This window comes from Lutra lutra, chromosome 9, assembly GCF_902655055.1.
Source record: "Lutra lutra chromosome 9, mLutLut1.2, whole genome shotgun sequence".
NCBI lineage: Eukaryota > Metazoa > Chordata > Mammalia > Carnivora > Mustelidae > Lutra > Lutra lutra.
The window spans coordinates 90437409-90455769 of record NC_062286.1 but is presented as its reverse complement, the minus strand read 5'-3'; the positions used below and the strand labels follow the sequence as shown (position 1 = coordinate 90455769).

The 18361-nt window shown below is 42.5% G+C and overlaps 2 protein-coding genes across 3 annotated transcripts in view; one reads left to right on the top strand and one right to left on the bottom strand.

Annotated features, from left to right (window-relative positions):
* Positions 1-7210: 7210 nt before the first annotated feature.
* Positions 7211-14471, bottom strand: SOWAHC (sosondowah ankyrin repeat domain family member C). The gene is made up of 2 exons (XM_047745218.1): positions 10706-14471; positions 7211-7221 (listed from the first exon to the last, which is right to left on the bottom strand). The coding sequence occupies exon 1, from the start codon at positions 14221-14223 to the stop codon at positions 12595-12597; it is 1629 nt and encodes a 542-aa protein (XP_047601174.1). The 5' UTR covers positions 14224-14471; the 3' UTR covers positions 7211-7221; positions 10706-12594.
* Positions 14472-14942: 471 nt separating this feature from the next.
* SEPTIN10 (septin 10) overlaps positions 14943-18361 on the top strand; it is a 67081-nt gene continuing 63662 nt past the window's right edge. For both annotated transcript variants that reach the window (XM_047745220.1, XM_047745219.1), the window contains exon 1: positions 14943-15065. In XM_047745220.1, the coding sequence (XP_047601176.1) occupies positions 15039-15065 (27 nt within the window). In that variant the 5' untranslated portion in view covers positions 14943-15038. The remainder of the gene's footprint in view (positions 15066-18361) is intronic.

Sequence of the window (18361 nt, the reverse complement as noted above, 5' to 3'; positions counted from 1 at the left end):
TAACAATTAAATAATTCCCAGATCACTTGTCCAAAAAAAATGAGATTCTTCAAGAAGAAAAGGAATAACAACCAGAACTACTTAAGTACTTTTGTAAGATTAACAAAAGTTGCCATTTGGAAAGGTAGCATGTCATCATATTGATGTAATGCCTTGAAATAAAATGAAATGTGGATAGATTTTAGAAAATATAAAACAAGCAGACAGATTGGGGGAAGAAAAATGCATCCACATAGAAAACATGAGAATGTTAGTAAGCATATAAAGGGGAGGGGCTTACCCTAATAAACTAAATATGGCTATAATGGGAATAACAGGAAATATATTCCTTAAAGGTTCATGATCAGTTGTTTGTAACAGAAATCAGGAAAAGGGTATTACTGCAGTCTCTCAGGTGTCTTGGAACATCTTTGTGTTAGCAAGAAGGTTGTAGGCTGAGCTTCTAAGACCCTCCCAGAATACCACCACAGAAGAGGACCACTGGAGCTGCCACCTCTGTTTCTGTCTGGGAGATGGAGAATCAAGAAATCACTGTCCCAGATGGACCAGAGTTAAAAAGCTATGATACCCTGCCATCCAGGATCTGCTCACCAAAAGCCGTTTGTTGGGATATTCATAGCACACTCATTATAGCCCTAAAAAGAAACTGCTGAATTGACATAAAAGACATAAATTGTGTTATAGTCACACAAGTATACAGTAATGAGAATAAACAACCAGTCTGCAATCAATAACACAACTGAATCTTACAAACCCCATTCAGGAAAAAAGTCAGACACAAGGAGAATATACTATATGATTCCATTTATGTAACATACAAAGTTAAAATTAATCTGTGGAGTATTTCATATACTCCCATAAAAATATTTTAAGTGCCTGCCTCAACTATGGATCTAGGCCCCACTGTCCTAGCCCAGTCCACACCAGCAAACTGGATGCCTGTGCACTGCTCTAGACTCAGATGACTCTAAGGACCAAGCTAGGGCTCTACTCCCAGAAAAGATCTCCATCCCCAGCTTGCCTGTGGAATGACAGAGACAGAAGAACCTGCATCTCACCTTGACCTTCCTAATCTGCACAGCAGTAATTTGATGGAAACCAGTCTAAATAAAAGTTCTCAAATTTGAGGGTTTAAGAAGTATAGCTGCAAGTCTAGAATATGCCAGTTTCCAAAGTGAGGCATAGGACAGGGAGTTAGGATGGAATTGTGGGATCAGTGTGCAACTCAGCGTCCTTTTACCATTCACTAGCTGATGTCCTTGATATTTGCCTCTTTAGTTTAATCCTGCCTCATCTGTTAACAGCTTGATGCTGTAGCCTTCTCAGGGACTATATTTTATAATTTAGATTTTATTGTGAATACATTCAGATAAACAGCAAAACAACGAAAAATGGAAAAGTCATGACAGGAGACCAAAGTACGTCATTTTTTTTTTTTGTACTTTTCCCCCCTTGTGCAATATTTCAAACATATAAAAAATGGTGAACAAATATATAACCATCACCCAGCTGTACCATATTTAAACATCTTGCTATGTTTGATCCTGTTCCTTTTTTTTTTTTTTTTTTTAAGATTTTATTTATTCATTTGACAGACAGAGATCACAAGTAGGCAGAGAGGCAGGCAGAGAGAGAGGAGGAAGCAGGTTCCCCACTGGGCAGAGAGCCCGATGTGGGGTTCGATTCCAGGACCCTGGGATCATGACCTGAGCTGAAGGCAGAGGCTTTAACCCACTGAGCCACCCAGGTGCCCTGATTCTGCTCTTTTTTTAAAAAGAAACAGAACACCACCAATATAGTTATTTCTCCATTTCATTCTCCTTCCCCTGCAAATGTAACAACCATACTACATTTGGTATATATCACCCCATGCCTTTTTTTTTTTTGCTGCATATGTTTGTATCCCCAAATGAAAGAGTATTGTTTTATTTTCAAATCATATAAACTGTATCATACTGTACATTTCAGACTGCAATTTGCTTTCCTTTTTCATTTAACACTACAATTTTGAATTTAATCCATGTTGGTATATATGGCTTTACTTCATTTATTTTTAACTGCTTTATAGTATGTCACCATATGGTAGTACTACAATGTATCTATTCTCCTTGTGTTGGAAATTTGGGTTGTTCCCTTTTTGTTTGTTTGTTTGTTTGTTTGTTTTAAAGACTTTATTTATTTGAGAGAGAAAGAGAGAGGGATTGCGAGAATGAGTTTGGGGGGCGTGGCACCTGGGTGGCTCAGTCATTAAGCATCTGCCTTTGGCTCAGGTCATGATCCTAGGGTCCTGGGATCAAGCCCAGCATCGGGCTCTGCTAGGTGGGAAGCCTGCTTCTCTCTCTCACACTACCCCCTGCTTGTGTTCCCTCTCTCACTGTTTCTCCCTCTGTAAAATAAATAAATAAAATCTTTTAAAAAAGGAGAGAGGTAGAGAGAAAGAGAGAATGAGTAGGCAGAGGGGCAGAGGAGAATCACACTCCTCACAGAGCAGGGAGCCTGATGCAACACTCAATCCCAGGACCCCAGGATCATGACTTGAGCCAAAGACAGACCCTTAACCAACTAAGCCACCCAGGGGCCCCCTTTTTGGTTGTTATTAGAAACAATGCTGCAACAAACATGCACTTGTCCTTGCTTGATTTCCCTAGAGCCAAAGCTAGCTAATTCCTGGGATCTTGTTGGGATCTTGTTGAAATGCAATTTCTGATTCAGGAAGTATGGGTGGAGCCTGAGATTCTGGACTTCTAATAAGCTCCAAAGTGATGCTGATGCTTTAGGTATAAAGACTATCCACTGGAGTACCTGGTGGTGCAGTCCATTAAACTTCCAACTCTTAGTATTGACTCAGGTCCTGATCTCAGGATGCTGAGATCAAGCCCTACTCCATGCTTAAGGCTCTCCCTCTGCCCCTCCCTGCACTTGAGCATCTCCCCTTCCCTTTCAAATAAATAGATAAATCTTTAAAGAAAAATAGAGGGTACCTCCTGAGTAGGCTATGGATTGAGAAGTAGAATGGTTGGCTTAAAGATAGGTATATTCAGGATGCCTGGGTAGCTCAGTTGGTTAAGCTATTGCTTTCGGCTCAGGTCATGATCCCAGGGTCCTGGGATTGAGTTCCACATTGGGCTCCTTGCTCAGTAGGGAGCCTGCTTCTCTGCCTCTGTCTGCTGCTCAGCCTGCTTCTGTGCTCTCTTTCTCTCTGACAAGTAAATAAGTAAATAAATCTTAAAAAAAAAAAAAAGAGTATAGGTATCTTCAACTTCATTCCATTTTTCCAAATTCCTCTCCATAGTGGTTCTACCTTATACCCTTTCTACAAATGACAGTTGCTGTACATTTTTCCTAACTCTTAGTATTATAAGAAAATAAACTTGTTGAGATGATTACATAGTTTTTCTCCATACTGGATTGTGGTATATTATATCAAACAGATTTTCTGATTTTGAAACAGCCTTTCACTTCTGAGGGGAGTAACTTACTTGAATTTGCCAAATTTGATAAGCTATTATTAAGGATTTTTAACTCTAGTCTAATAAATAAAATTGGCCTACAGTTTTGTTTTCATGTACTCTACCAGTCTGATTTTGGTGTCAAGATTACATTAAACTCATAAAGTGTTTCTTTTTACATTCTCTGAAACAGTGTATGTTAGAAAGTATCTGTTTGTGTTATGTTTTATTTGTTTTGAGAGGTTACAATGTTTCTGGAAAAGAACTACTTTTATTTTATTTTTTTTTAAAGATTTTATTTATTTATTTGACAGACAGAGATCACAAGTAGGCAGAGAGGCAGGCAGAGAGGAGGAAGCAGGCTCCCTGCTAAGCAGAAAGCCCGATGCGGGGCTCAATCCCAGGACCCTGGGATCATGACCTGAGCCAAAGGCAGAGGCTTTAACCCACTGAGCCACCCAGGCACCCCAAAGAGAACTACTTTTAATTAACAACTCAATATCTTTAAAAAAATTTTTTTTAAGATTTTATTTTTTATTTGACAGATCAAGAGAGCAAAAGCAGGGGGAGCAGCTGAGGGAGAGGGAGAAGCAGGCTCCCTACTGAGCAGGGAGCCCAAAATGGGGCCCAATCCCAGGACCCCGGGATCATAACCTGAGCTGACAGCAGATTCTTAACCAACTGAGCCACCCAGTGCCCCAACAACTCAATTTCTTTAATGGTTATTTGTTTTCTAAAGATTTTTTTTGGAGGGGGTGCTGAGGTGGCTCAGTTGGTTAAGTGTTTGCCTTTGGAACAGGTCATGGTCTCCAGGATCTTGTGATAGAGCCCCAAGTTGGGCTCCCTGCTCAAGGGGGAGCCTGCTTCTTCTTCTCCTCCCTCTGCCCATGCTCACTCTCTTCCAAAATATATAAACAAAATCTTAAAAAAAAAGATTCTCTATTTTTAAGTCTTTTTCCCTGAAAACATTATCTATTTAATATTTTTCAAATTGTTACTGTAAAGTTACTATATTGTTTTTGTTTTTCTTATCACCATCTTTAAGTTTACTATATTTCTGGTTTGATTTGAGTGATTGAACTAATTTCATTCAATAACATGAGTTGATGAAAAATCTGAATTACAAGAAAAGTGCAATTCATTTCCATTTATAAACTCAAACTAGGCTGACAAAGTTCTGCTTCAACATAGGTCCCAGAATTAATGAATGCCTGCAGCTAGGCTGGGGCATATAAATAAGCATCTATATCACAGATTTTTTTGGGTTAAAATGACCTCAAATTTTATCCTGTCCAACTTCCCACAGTTCAGGAATTCTCTCCTCAATATCCTATACTAATGGTAGTATTCACCTTGAATGAAAGGCACATGGTGGTGGTTTACAGTCTTCACCTACCAATGTTTCCCTTAAGTACTCTTTTATGCTGTCCATTTGCTTACCAAAATACCACTCCATAAAATTGTTAAGAACTTAATTTCAGCACAATCTAAATCTGAATAAATTTTCTGTGTATACCCAAGAGTCAGAGATATATGCAAGGAGACACAAGGACACAAGGAGAGAGTGAATTTGAACAGTCAGCATAAGAATTACACATGTCTAGGGGTGCCTGGGTGGCTCAGTGGGTTAAGCCTCTGCCTTTGGCTCAGGTCATGATCTCAGGGTCCTGGGATCGAGCCCCACATCGGGCTCTCTGCTCAGCAGAGAGCCTGCTTCCCCTCTCTCTCTGCCTGCCTCTCTGCCTACTTGTGATCTCTCTGTCAATTAAATAAAGTAAAATAAAAAAGAATTACACATGTCTAGACTATACTTGTTAATTAACCCCCCCAACCCGGCCAAACATACACACAGGGAAAGAAAAGAAGAGCAGACCTCAAGTAACATTCCCCAGGCAACTTGCAGATGGTTTCAGAAGGATATCTGAAGGAAAGTCTAGGAGAGTGAAAAAATGTTCATGAAATGTGCAAGGTGGATTGAAATCATATATATCACGGTGAGGTAGAAGGCAGGGAGGGGAGTGGCAGGGGATGAGGTCAGAAAGAAGAAAGTGGACCCCGGGAGATTGAGAAAACCTTGTCAGTCCGAAGCCAAGGAATGGCACAGATGTTCCTTTGTAAATCTCCCTCTGGAAAGGGTGCCACGGACTGGCAGTGGGCATGTGGAGATTGAGCAAGCATCTTAGTGCAGCTTCCTGTGGTACCCAAATTGCAACAAGTCCTACTCTCATCTCTGATGCCTTAGAATTAAGGTGTCCTTAGGTGAGAATCTAAATACTTTTTTTTTGCTTTTTCAATATCTGTATTAGGTATAACCCAGTAAAAACTGAAAGAATTATTTTAGACCAAGGAGAGGGGATAGCCTAAATTAAAGTCTGATACCCAAAAATATAGAAGGAACCATTAAGCTTTAGTTACACTGGGGAATGTAAATGGGGCGAAATGAGTAGTTTTTACTTCTTCCCCTATCTGATTCTATCCTGTCATTTATTTAAATCCATGAACATACATTACATTTTATATATAAAAATAGCTAATAAAGCAAGGTATTTTTATTCATTTGAAGTACATATGTAGTTAATTGGGTGTCAAAGTTGTAGGAGGTGACTAATTTTTTTTTTTAAAGATTTTTTATTTATTTATTTGACAGAGAGAGATCACAAGTAGATGGAGAGGCAGGCAGAGAGAGAGAGAGAGAGAGAGGGAAGCAGGATCTCTGCCGAGCAGAGAACCCGATGCGGGACTCGATCCCAGGACCCCGAGATCATGACCTGAGCCGAAGGCAGCGGCTTAACCCACTGAGCCACCCAGGCGCCCGGAGGTGACTAATTTTTAAGAACAGTTTGCAAACAAGGGACAAATATCCTTAAAGATTCTGTTCTTTTTTTTTTAAAGATTTTATTTATTTATTTGACAGAGATCACAAGTAGACAGAGAGGAAGGCAGAGAGAGAGGAGGAAGCAGGCTCCCCGCTGAGCAGAGAGCCCAATGTGGAGCTCGATCCCAGGACCCAAAATCATGACCTGAGCCGAAGGCAGAGGCGCCCCAAGATTCTGTTCTTTAAAATATATGAACGTCACCCTTTGTGATACAGCAAAGGCAAATTTATATACTATTCCAAAATGAGTTATCAAAATTCAGACTCATTGGGTTAAAAATTGGTAAGTTTATGGCAAGGAAAATGGATAACATATTGCTGGTTTTCTTGCAGGTTGACCTTTAATCTTAAGATTGTGCGGAAGCAGCAAGCCTTCTATTAAAGCTTAGTCTCAGACAAAGTGGAGAAGAGGCTAGGGAGGGGGAGGTGAGCCTGAAAAAAGAAACATAACCATACCCTATACATTCTAGCAACTCTATCATTCTGAGCTAAGCAAATGATCTTTCTCAGCCCAAATGAATTTCATCCTAGGCGAGATAGAAAAAAGCTAAACACCTAAAAATCTAGTTTTAATCTTATTCTTATGCAGCAATATCAGGTACTAAAATCGGTATTTACCTCAATCATCAGTGCTTGCCTGTTGTTTTTGTTTTGTCTCTTGTACAGGGACTGTGAATTTTCTCCATCATTTCTACATCACCTGGTGGTAGCCTTGTAAGCTTATGGCCAGTGACTATAACTTATGTTCCCAGAGAAGTGGCATAGTTTAGTGCTTACCACAAACCCAAGAACCAAGTTGCATGGGGTTAAGGCCGGGTTTTACTACTAACTAGCTTTGTGAACTTGGACAAATAGCCTGTTTCTGCACCTCAATTTCCGATTAATAATATAGATATACTACAGTCTAATGGGGATGAAGCTGGGAGAATTAAACAGCTTATTTTTTATTAAGTGCTTAAAACTTTGCCTGGCATGCATAGTAAGCTTCCTGGAAGTATTAACTGTTTCCATACAGCCAATGAAAACCGTTCGCTGGGTTTAGAATCTCCATAGTGCAACTCAGCAGGCAGCCAGACGACTGAACTGAAGACCACAACCAACACTGCCTCTTGAATACATACTTGTTATGGACTGAATGTCTGTGTCTTCTCCAAATTTGTAAGTTGAAACCTAATCCCCGATGTGGGGGTGTTAGGAGGAAAGGCCTTTGGGAAGTGATTAGGTCATGAAGATGGAGCTCTCATGAATGGGATTAGTGCCCTTGTGAAAGAGACCCCAGAGAGCTGCTTTGCTCTTCTGTCATGTGAGGACATAGGAAATAGGCTACTGTCTATGAAGCACGAAGCAGATTCTAACCAGACACAGATTCTGCCAGAATCTTGGTCTTGAACTTCCCAGCCTCCCGGTGAAAAATAAATTTCTGTTGTTTATAAGCCACCCAGTCTATGGCATTCTGTTATAGTGGCCCAGATGACTAAGACAAAACTCAAGGATCACATTTACTAATATTGGAAACTTCTCGACAAATCTCAGGAATTCAAAACTTCTGAGAGACCAATAAGAGTATTCTAACACATGCTTCCTGTTTCATCAGAACAGCATAAATTTGGGTTAAAAAAATTATATTATGCTACTTCACTGGGTAACTTCATTCAAAGTCAGGCCACTTTCAGCTAAAACTTCCGTCAGAATGAATATGGCCTAGAGCTGTGTTTATCAAGACAGAATCAGTCACAAAATTTCTTTAGATCTATTTTAACTTCTCAGGTGCTCCTATAACCTCTGATCAATGATTTCCAAGGGCTGTGTTGTGCCTCCTGAGACAGTCCATGGCATGGTTAAAGTGATTATTAGTAAGTTCTCTAAACTAAACTTCACCTCTCTCTTTTGCTTTTTGGGGTTACACAAAGTAGTCGTTTATATACATGATAATACTTAGAATATTCAAAGTCAGTTAAAGTAGATTTTCCTATGGGGCACCTGGGTGGCTCAGTGGGTTAAAGCCTCTACCTTCGACTCAGGTCATGATCCCATGGTTCTGGGATAGAGCCAGCTCAGCAGGGAGCTTGCTCCCCCCACCCTCACCTCTGCCTGCCTCTGCCTACTTGTGATCTGTCAAATAAATAAATAAAATCTAAAAAAAAAAAAAAGTAGATTCTCCTAGGGATTATGTACTTGAATCAACTTGTAAGGTAAAACTTTCTTATAATCAAATTTACTCATGAAAATCTTTTAAGTTGCTCTCAAAGTAAAATCCTATTAAAGCAGATTTTACCTCCGGGCTTGGAAGATTGTTCTTTGGCTAATCTGTAAATGAGGTGGTTGGCTAGCAGTTAGGAGTGGATCCTATGAAAAATACATTTGGCATAAATGTGTATCATTGAAATTATCCATAGGATGTGACATTATATTTTATAGTGTTTTCCACTAAAAAAAAAAAAAAGCCACACACACCCACTCATTATCTCCAACACACCAGACATTGTGTGAGGGTGGGGACTTGTCCAATATTCCTTACCAATAAATGTGGAAAAAGAGACAATTTTTTAACTGAATGGGGAAGCCACTCCTAAGACAAAACTGAGTTTTAAAGAAAAGATTAAGGAGAAAAAGTATAACATGAAAGTGATATTCTTCAGAGGAAAATAATCAGATATGACACAAACAACTCTACTTCTGAATCTTGAAAAATGAGTCCACAAAATGTCATTTTCCAACTTAACTTCTAATGTTATTCATGAAAATTTGACTCATCACTGAAGAACAATGGTTTGCAATAAATTCCCAGAGTATTTAGTTTTTAGGATTAACTTCCAGGAAACTCCAAACTGCCATTTATTTAGCAAAATATAGTTTTTCACTAGGACTAAATACAAAGATCCTTCAAGTGGGCTGTTCAATGAATCCTTCTAAGATACATACTTCTCAGGAAAGAAGTCATTCTAGAAACAGAAATTAAACTTAGTCCTTCAGGTATATGGAAAAATATTTTATAGGTTGTCATAAAGCAAGAGTGACAATAAAAATCCCCAGCAGCAATGATAATTGGATCTTCCCAGGTGCACAATGGCAGAAAAGTACATCAAGTCTTCCCACATATCCTTTTGCCATCTGAATAGAGGTGAATTTTGTTCAAATAGAGATTAAAGTATTTATTTGGTGAGGAAATGAGCTCATTAATGACCAAAGCAAATGGATACTGAAGAAAATTTAAAAAGGCATTCCCATATGTTTAAGATCTGTCTGGGTTGGAAGGGTTCAGGTTAGTTGGTGTGTGAGTGAACTATACTTTTTTTTTTTTTAATGTGGTGAAGGTACTACCCCTTTTGTCCAAGTTGATTCCTCCAACACTGAAGCCAAACTACAGTTGTTTTGCCCAAAATTGGCAATTTGAAGTGCAGAAAATATTGTAGAAAAGCACTTAATCTTAAAATCTTGCTAGCTGCCATTTACTTCGTAAACCTGAAGAGCCATCAACCTTCATTCCCTTAACAACTTTAAGGGATAGGAAAGGGATCAAATAAATGGAAACTTCGAAAGGTACTGTTAACTATAAAACACTACACAGGTAAGAAGTATAAAGGGCTACAGTGATTTAGACAATTCAGAGATAAAATGTAGTGTGAACCTTTTATTTTGACAAAACAAACTTTTACAAATTACACACTCTATAAACTCCCAAAGTTTCACTCATTTAAAAATAAGAGACGAGGCATCCTGGACTCCCAAGATTTCAGTCATGAATAAAATAGTACCAGATTTTCAAGTTATATAAACTAGCTGCATTTTACACACCATGAAAGTGAAGAGAATTGTGACCAAACATTCACTAGTTTCAAGTGTACCTATAAGAAACACATGGACATACTTGGGTTGTCTATATCACACAGTTTTGTATCAACAAACATCTAAGTAATTGACATACTTATTTCCATTAACGGCAGACAACTCCATAAAATCAAATTACACATATCATTTGCTTTTAATAATCTCAATTTGGAAACTGAAAAAGAAGAGGAATGTAGAGTTTAAGTAGCTGAAAATGCTATACTCATTGCACACAAGCACATCATGACAAGGAATGCTAGAAGTGGTTCCTCTTAGGAATGATTTTTGAAAATTTAAAGTTAGATTTTATTGGAAGTTAAAATCTTTAGTGTGAAAAGCAGGTCAAACTGAAATACTGACTCAACTTCTAAAGATCCAGTAAATTATAGATTTTGTGCAATTAGTTACTAATATATACGTTTTGAGATTAATACCGACCTCAATAGAACATTTAGATGGTTCTGAAGTATCTACATTCCATAGCTCATTTTAGCTTTTTATGTCAATGAAATGTAAGATTCCTCAGTGGGAAGTTATATAGCTTGTTCTGCACTAGATACAGGTATATATATAGAGAGAGAGAGAGAGAGATACGTATAGATATATATAAATAATTCCAAACAAATGACTGCTTTTCATCTTCAAGGAACCTCTATTATACAAAATTAGACTGGTTTTACCCATATGTATGGTTAAAAGTGCTTCCCAAATGTACATAGCCTACTTCCATAATCTAAAACCAAAAGCCACACAAATGGGTAATAATTTATGTATTTTATGTGAATATTTCTGATATGTCTTTAAACAAATTCAATTGCTATCTAGAAAGGTGTGACACACATGGTACAAATTTCTAAAAACTGGTAAAGTAAAGATCTAAGAACTCTCTAACTTTCAGTTCTGTGCCATTTATATACTGGTTCATTCACTCTGCAAGCTGTTAACTCACTCCTTAACCTCTAAGGGCTCCAGGTACTTAGTTTCAGCAGTTCGGAGACCAAAAAGACTAAGGGAGCAGAACTTGTGAGAATTAATATCCCAGGAAGTTGTTTTGAAACTTGTTACAAATTGATTTAATAAGCTTGTGAGTTAAATTTTATAATAATTATATAGACATTTAACAAATTTGAATGAAATGTGATTAAGAACTACACTTAACTCTGTAATCTTAATGAAAGGTATTTTTCCACTTATATACAAAAAGAATTCAATAGCCAGCAGCTTTTAAATAAAGAAATAGTTCCACCTCTTTTCCCTTTTATAAAGTGCTATTTTTAACTGGATAGATTTACTACACAGTTTTTCTATAATTTCACTGTACGCCTCTAATAAATTCAAGGAAACACTGGAAAATTTAAAGTCTTTAGTATTAGAAACATATGCAAACATTGCTACAAAGCACAGACTATGAGTGTACTTTATTAGTAAAGTGTACCTTATGTGAGAATCATTGATTTAATAATTACTTCACAGAAGCATAGGCTCACTAACATTTATGCCAATTTTTGCTAGTCATCTAAATCAGAAACAGCTTCTGTAGGCAATTCACTTCTAAGTACCACCAAATAGGGTCTTGTCAAATAGAACCAATGGTTTTATGATCCCTATTATTAAAACTCTGGCAAATTTAGACTTTTAGAGTAACAAAACAAATTAGTGAGAATCAGAACCAAAGGCAATGTTTTACTTAAAAGTACCATAGGATAAGTGTTCTCTTTAAATAAAACAATTTTTGTATTAATAATGTACCTTAACACTGAGTGCAATGATACTAGAGTTAAGAGGAAACCACACTACAGATTACCTCAAAAATGAATACTGCTTATTTCTTTAGTTCAGTGATTAGAGTTGAAATTGCTTTTTTAAAAAAATAGTTGAGCACTACTTACAATATAAACAGGATACCATTTTTATTCACTAAATAGAATTTTCGCTTTTCAACTTTGACCTGACCTTCAGTAGTATTTTAAAAAGTAAATGCAATTAGTAAAAAACAAAAAACCAAGGCAGTATGTAGTTTTGTTCACTTAAAATTTCATTATAACTTGCACTCCTTGTTGCCCTTGGAAGAGTAACCACTTTTAAAAAACAGAAACATAAAAGTGCAATATTCCTTATTTTGCATGGCATCCAGTAATTGTAAAATCAAAGGAACCCTCAATTATCAATTCTGTACACCCAATTTAAATACATTCCTAGTCCTCAGAAACAGGGACTCCACCTCAGAGGGGTGGCACAGGATAAAGAGGCCTAGGGCAGGTTTGATGAAATCACTTGGAAACCTACTTAACCCAGAATGCTAGGGGAATTCCTTCCAGCCATTGCAACTCCCTAGGTAAGAATGCAGAATTTAGCCTCTTTTCTGGTCTCACTTACTAGCCTACAGTGTGTATTCTATTCCTGAAGACCAATAAACCTAGAATTTTCTAAACGAAATTATTTTTACCCAAATACATTGGATTTCGGCCTCAACTTGAATGAAGATGAGTGACCTTTAAGAGCCCGTTCCTCCTCTTCCTCCTCCCCCTCCTCCAGTGGCTGCTCCGGGTCTCTGAAAGAGGGTGTAGTGTGGATGATCTGGGTCCTGAAGCGGATTTTGTTGAGTCTGGGTTTTATTCGTCCACTAGAGCTGCCGGAGGCCTTGCGACCTGGATCCTTTGCTTTGCCTCCAGCCCATCCCTCAGTCAATTGGTGGTGGTGGTGGTGGTGATGATGATGGTGATGATCTCCTCCATCCTCCAGGACGTGTGAGAGTTTGTAGGTGATGAGGTGTGAAGGGAGCACTTTTGAAAGCCTCCAGCGCCCACCCCCGCTGCCAGTGGCACTCTCTCCATCGTCCTCGTCCAGGGCTCCCACCAGGTTCTTGATTTCCTCCGCGATGCTCTGACTCAGGTACTGAGAGGCCTTTTTCCCACTGTAGTCCCTGATGTCCACGTCTGCGTCGTAAGCCCCCACCAGCAACTTCACCACCTCCACGTGCCCGTGCATGGCAGCTAAGTGCAGGGCAGTGTAGCCTCCGCTTGTCCTGGCGTTGATGTTCACCGGCAGCTGGTGTTTGTTAGCGAAGTTGACCAGCATGGCCAGGAGCTCCTGCCTGCCATGCTTGGCGGCCCAGTGCAGGCAGGTGAAGCCGGTGATGAAGTCTCGCTTGGCGAGCAGGCCAGGCTCGCAGGTGAGCAACCCTTCCAGGCTGTCCCACTTGCCGTCTGAGGCTGAGAGCATCCACGCGTGTTCTAGAGGGTCCAGCGTCACCGAACCCCCGCCGCTGCTCTCCTCCTCTGCCGAGGACGAAGCGACCGATGCGCTGTCTGAGTCGCCCCCGCCTTTACCGCGTACTCCCCCAGAGGAGCTCCCCGGGCTGCTCCCTCCTGGACAAACGCTCCTCTTCAGCTGCGGGGAGCCGCCCATCACAAGGTCCCGGAGGTTCTGGCGGGTAGACCTTGGGGTGGCCACCCCCCCGGGGGAGCTGCCCGAGTCCATTTCCCCGCAGCCGTGGGGTGGGGGCGCTAGGTCCTCGCTGGGCCCGGGGACCGGTCCCCGGGGGGGAGTCTGCACGTCTCGCCGCGAGTTTTTCCTCCGGGCCCCGCCGTTGAAGGGCGGCCCATTCCGGCTCTCTCTGGCCGGGCTTGGCTGCCCAAGCGCTGCGGCCCGGGGCTCCGCATCGCTCGGCTCGCAACCCGGACTCGGGGACGCCGCCTCTGGGCACAGGCCGCTTTCCCGGGTCTCGACCAGGCCGTCGGGCGCCCCCAGAGAGCAGCTGCTGGATTCGGGTTCTGCAGTCACCGAGATGCTCGGCAGGTCCCGTGGGGACACGGCTTCGGACGACGTGGCCCCCTCCAAGAACCTCTTTTTAAGGTGCACGTACTTAGAGCCGTCGGCAGGGTCGGTGCGCACCGTGGCTACGGCATTGACCAGCTCCTTGAAAAGGGCGCGGGCGCGGGTACGTTGCTCGGGCTCGCCGCCCAGGGCACCCCTGAAGTGCTGCACCAGCTCGGCGTGCGGGGCCCGACCCCCGCGCTCCGAGAGGAAGCGCAGCACGGCTTCGGGGCTGAGCTCCGCCGACCGTTCCATTCTTGGCCGCGCTGCTCGTCCGGCGGCGGGCAGCTTAACCCGGCCCCATTTCGGCCGGCTTCAAAACGCTGGCTTCTGACCGACGTAGAGTCGAATCGTACAGCTCCTTGGGATTCGCGCCTGGGCGTCCGTGGCGGGAGACGACACCACGGCCTTACTGGGGCCGCGCCCCGGGAGAACACGCCCCCGCCGGCCCCGCCCCGCTGGCTTCACTCCGCCCGGAGCCCGCCCACTTCCGGTCCCCGCGGCGGCCGCTAGTTCGGCTCCGGCCCGCCGCCGGCGGGCACGCCCCCTCCCCGCCTCATGGCCCTCCCACTTCCGGCCTTCGCACGGGCCAGCAATCACTGCACTTAGCCGCGGCTCTCCGCTGGCGGAGGAGATTTGTTTCCTCGCATCTTCTCCCGAACCTCCTCCAGTCACCCTCTCCCTGCATGGATTTGTCGTTCTCTGAGACGTCGAGGGGCACTCTTCTGAGAAACTCGCTTCGCGCGCGCGCGTAACGATTTTGTGCAGCTAATGGCGCGCGCTCTGCCTCATGGGGCCTCCGCCCTCCCGCTCCGCGCCCTCGCGTCACTGAGGCCACTTGGCTTGGCTCCTCCCCTTTTCCTGGACGCCCCCCCCAATAATACCGCCCCCTCCCCCCGCGGAGGCTGGCCCCGCCCGTTATACCCGCCTCCGGCCTGTGCCCCGCGCGTTCCACCCTTCCCGGCCCCACTTTGCTCGGTTCGTGTTCTGGACCCTCTGATCAGAGGCCGGGGCTGAGACCCCCTGCTTCGCTGGGACGCCCCGCCTTCGTTCAGCTCTCGCTCGGGACCATGACCTCTGAGGTGGCGCGGCACCTGGTGAGTCTCGGTCGACCCCTCACGCCTCCTCTGCTGCCCAGCACTGCCTGCTTCCCCAGGGCCCGACTCCCAGGACCCCCGCCCCGCGTTTCCCGGGGTCACAGCGTAATTTCCTCAGCGCGGGGCTCGGAGCTTGGAGCTCGCAGCCCAGTCCTGGCCGTGGCCAGTCCAGGCGGAGATTGTGAGCCCCGCCCCTCCTCAGGCGCTACTGCCCACTCTCCTGGTCCTCCCCGGCCTCCCGCGGCCGGCTGGTCCGACGCGGCTGGGGAGGAGGGGTTCTCTTTCTCTTGCGGTAGCGCGGGAGATGCCGGGCGGGGCCGTCCCTCGCCCCCAGAAGCGGGGCCCGGGGCGGACCCCCACAGCTCGCCGAGAGCTCGGTGCTGGAGTGGCTGGAAGTTTTGCAACTGCTTCCCTGTCTCGCCCAAAGTTAAATCTGAAACCGTGATTGTGGGTCCATCATTTTCATAACGGTTTTGGACGTGCGGAGCGGATCAGTCCAACAGTAGTATAGTAGTTTACGGTTGTACACTCTTTCCTGACTATACTCACTGGAGCCCAGCTTTCTTGGACTTTGAAGAAGCTCCCTCTCTTTACCAACTGTGCTCTTGTCCTAGTTGTCCTCCATTAGGATTTGAGCTTTTTTTTTTTTTTTTTTTGGCTTGGCAGCCTTGAACATAAAAGAATGTATGTTTTGTTCAATGATTTGTTCAATGTTTTATACTTTTAAAAAATCATTTAAATATTTACCTCATTTGATAGTAAGCCAGTGGTTCTCAAAGTGTGGTCACGGTTATTTTCATAACAATACCCAGGAGTTATTTGCCCTTTTCACCCTCTTTCTAAGTATACATTGAGTTTCCCAGAGACTATGTGAGGTGGGATGACCTCACCTTTCTGAAGCCTAATGTGTGTACCTGTCTTTTAAAAAAGTTCTTTTAATTACTAATACTGTAAATATTAATGGTTGTAATCCAGGTAAGTGAAAGCTCTTTGGGGGCCTGAGACCAGGACGTTTGGGAACTACTGGTCTAAGCAGTCTCCTGAGTTAGGTAGTAGGAACAGACTTCAGATTGTAGCCTTAGAGGTAAGGTGATGTGTGGAAGTTATACAGCCAGCTTCTTTGATAGAGCCTGGGTAAGGATTTTTCTCCCTGATACAGCCCAAGATCTCTTTGCACTTTTATTACGTGTTCAGAGAACTCTGTTTTTCTGTCTGAACTGTGTTACCGTTCCTTGGTGTGGGTATATAGATGAGGAAATTGTGTTTTATAAACAGATTCAGAATGATCTTCAGAATTAAACTTGAGCTAAAGAGAGCACTTTATTTAATTGGTTTTGTATTTCTTGTGAGTTGGTGTACTTATTTTGCAATAATGCTACGTTTATTTTCTAATTAAACCTTTTATTTTGAGGTAATTGAGGATTCAGATGTAATCGTGCAGTTGGTAAATAATAGAAATCCCCTGTACTGTTTATCCAGTTTTCTTCAGTAATAACATCTTGCAAAACTATAGTACAAGACCACAACCAGGGCATTGCCATTGATACTGAGAATATAGAGAACTTGCCATTACCACAGGATTCCTCAGGTTGTCCATTTATACCACATCCACTTCATTTCTATACTACTTCCACCTTAACCCCTGACAACCACTAATCTGTTTTTTGTTTCTATACTTTTCTCATTTCAAGACTGCTATATAACAGAATCACAGGGTACCTAACCTTTTTGGATTGGATTTTTTTCATAGAGCAAAATTCTCTGGAGATTTCATCCAGGTGGTTGCATGTCATTAGTTTGTGCCTTTTAATTGCTGAGTAGTATTCAGTGGTATGGATGTATCACACTTTGTTTGAGGAACACTTAGTTGTTTCCATTGTTGGGCTACTATGAATAATGTTGCTATAAACATTGCAGTACAGTAACATGTCATGTAACATAAGTCTTCATTTCTCTGGGATAAATGCCCAGGAGTATAGTTGCTGGTTCACATGGCGGTTGCATGTTTATTAGGTGTTTTTGTTTTTGTTTTTAAGATTTTATTTGTTAGAGAGAGAGAGAGAGCGCGCGAGCAGGGAGAGCAGCAGACAGAGGGAGAAGCAGGCTCCCCGCTGAGCAAGGAGCCTGATGCCAGACTCCATCCCAGGCCCTGGGATCATGACCTGAGCTGAAGGCAGACACTTAACTGCCTGAGCCACCCACTGTCCTGCATGCTTAGTTTTGATGAGAAACTGTTAAAACTGCTTTCCATGGGGCGCCTGGGTGGCTCAGTGGGTTAAAGCCTCTGCCTTCGGCTCAGGTCATGATCCCAGGGTCCTGGGTTAGAGCCCCACATCGGGCTCTCTGCTCGGCAGGGAGCCTGCTTCCTCCTCTCTGCCTGCTTCTCTGCCTACTTGTGATCTCTGTCTGTCAAATAAATAAATAAATAAATAAATAAAAATCTTTTAAAAAAAACCTGCTTTCCAGAGTTTCTGCGCCATTTTACATTCCCACCAGCAATGTATGTGGGGTCAGTCTCCCCGCATCCCCATCAGCATTTAGTGTTCCTATTTTTTATTTAGACATTTTGGTAGATATGTATAGATATGTATTATGTATGGGGCGCCTGGGTGGCTCAGTGGGTTAAGCCGCTGCCTTCGGCTCAGGTCATGATCCCAGGTCCTGGGTTTGAGCCCCACATCGGGCTTTCTGCTCAGCAGGGAGCCTCCTCCTCTCTCTCTGCCTGCCTCTCTGCTTACTTGTGATTTCTCTCTGTCAAATAAATAAATAAAATCTTTAAAAAAAAAGATATGTATTATGTATAGTGTATTATGTATTATGCAGGTATCTGGTTTTAATTTAATTTGCGTTTGCATGATGGTTAATGATGTTTAGCATCTTTTCATGGGCTTATTTATTATCTGCATGTCCTCTTCAGTGAAATGTCTCATTTCTTTTTTTTTCCTTTTTTTTTTATGACGTTCAGTTAGCCAACATATTAGTTTTAGTTCATTAGTTTTTGATGTAGTGTTCAACAATTCATTAGTTGCCTCTAACACCTACTGCTCTTCACAGCACATGTCTCTTCATTTCTTTAGCCCATTTGCTAACTGGATTTTTTTACTGTTGATTTTAGAGGTTTTTTTTTTTCCTTTGTTAGATATATGTCTGGTGCCTGTCCTTTCTTGACATGTAGTTTGCAAATCTTTTCTCTTAGCCTATTGCTTTGTTTCTTGTCCTCTTAAAAGACTCCTTTGCAGAGCATACGTTTTTAATTTTGATGAAATCCATTTTAACAATTTTTCCTCCAATGGATT

Bases quoted from the DNA above. Each gene is read 5' to 3' on its own strand.
- SOWAHC (XM_047745218.1), bottom strand. From the start codon at position 14,223: ATGGAACGGTCGGCGGAGCTCAGCCCCGAAGCCGTGCTGCGCTTCCTC.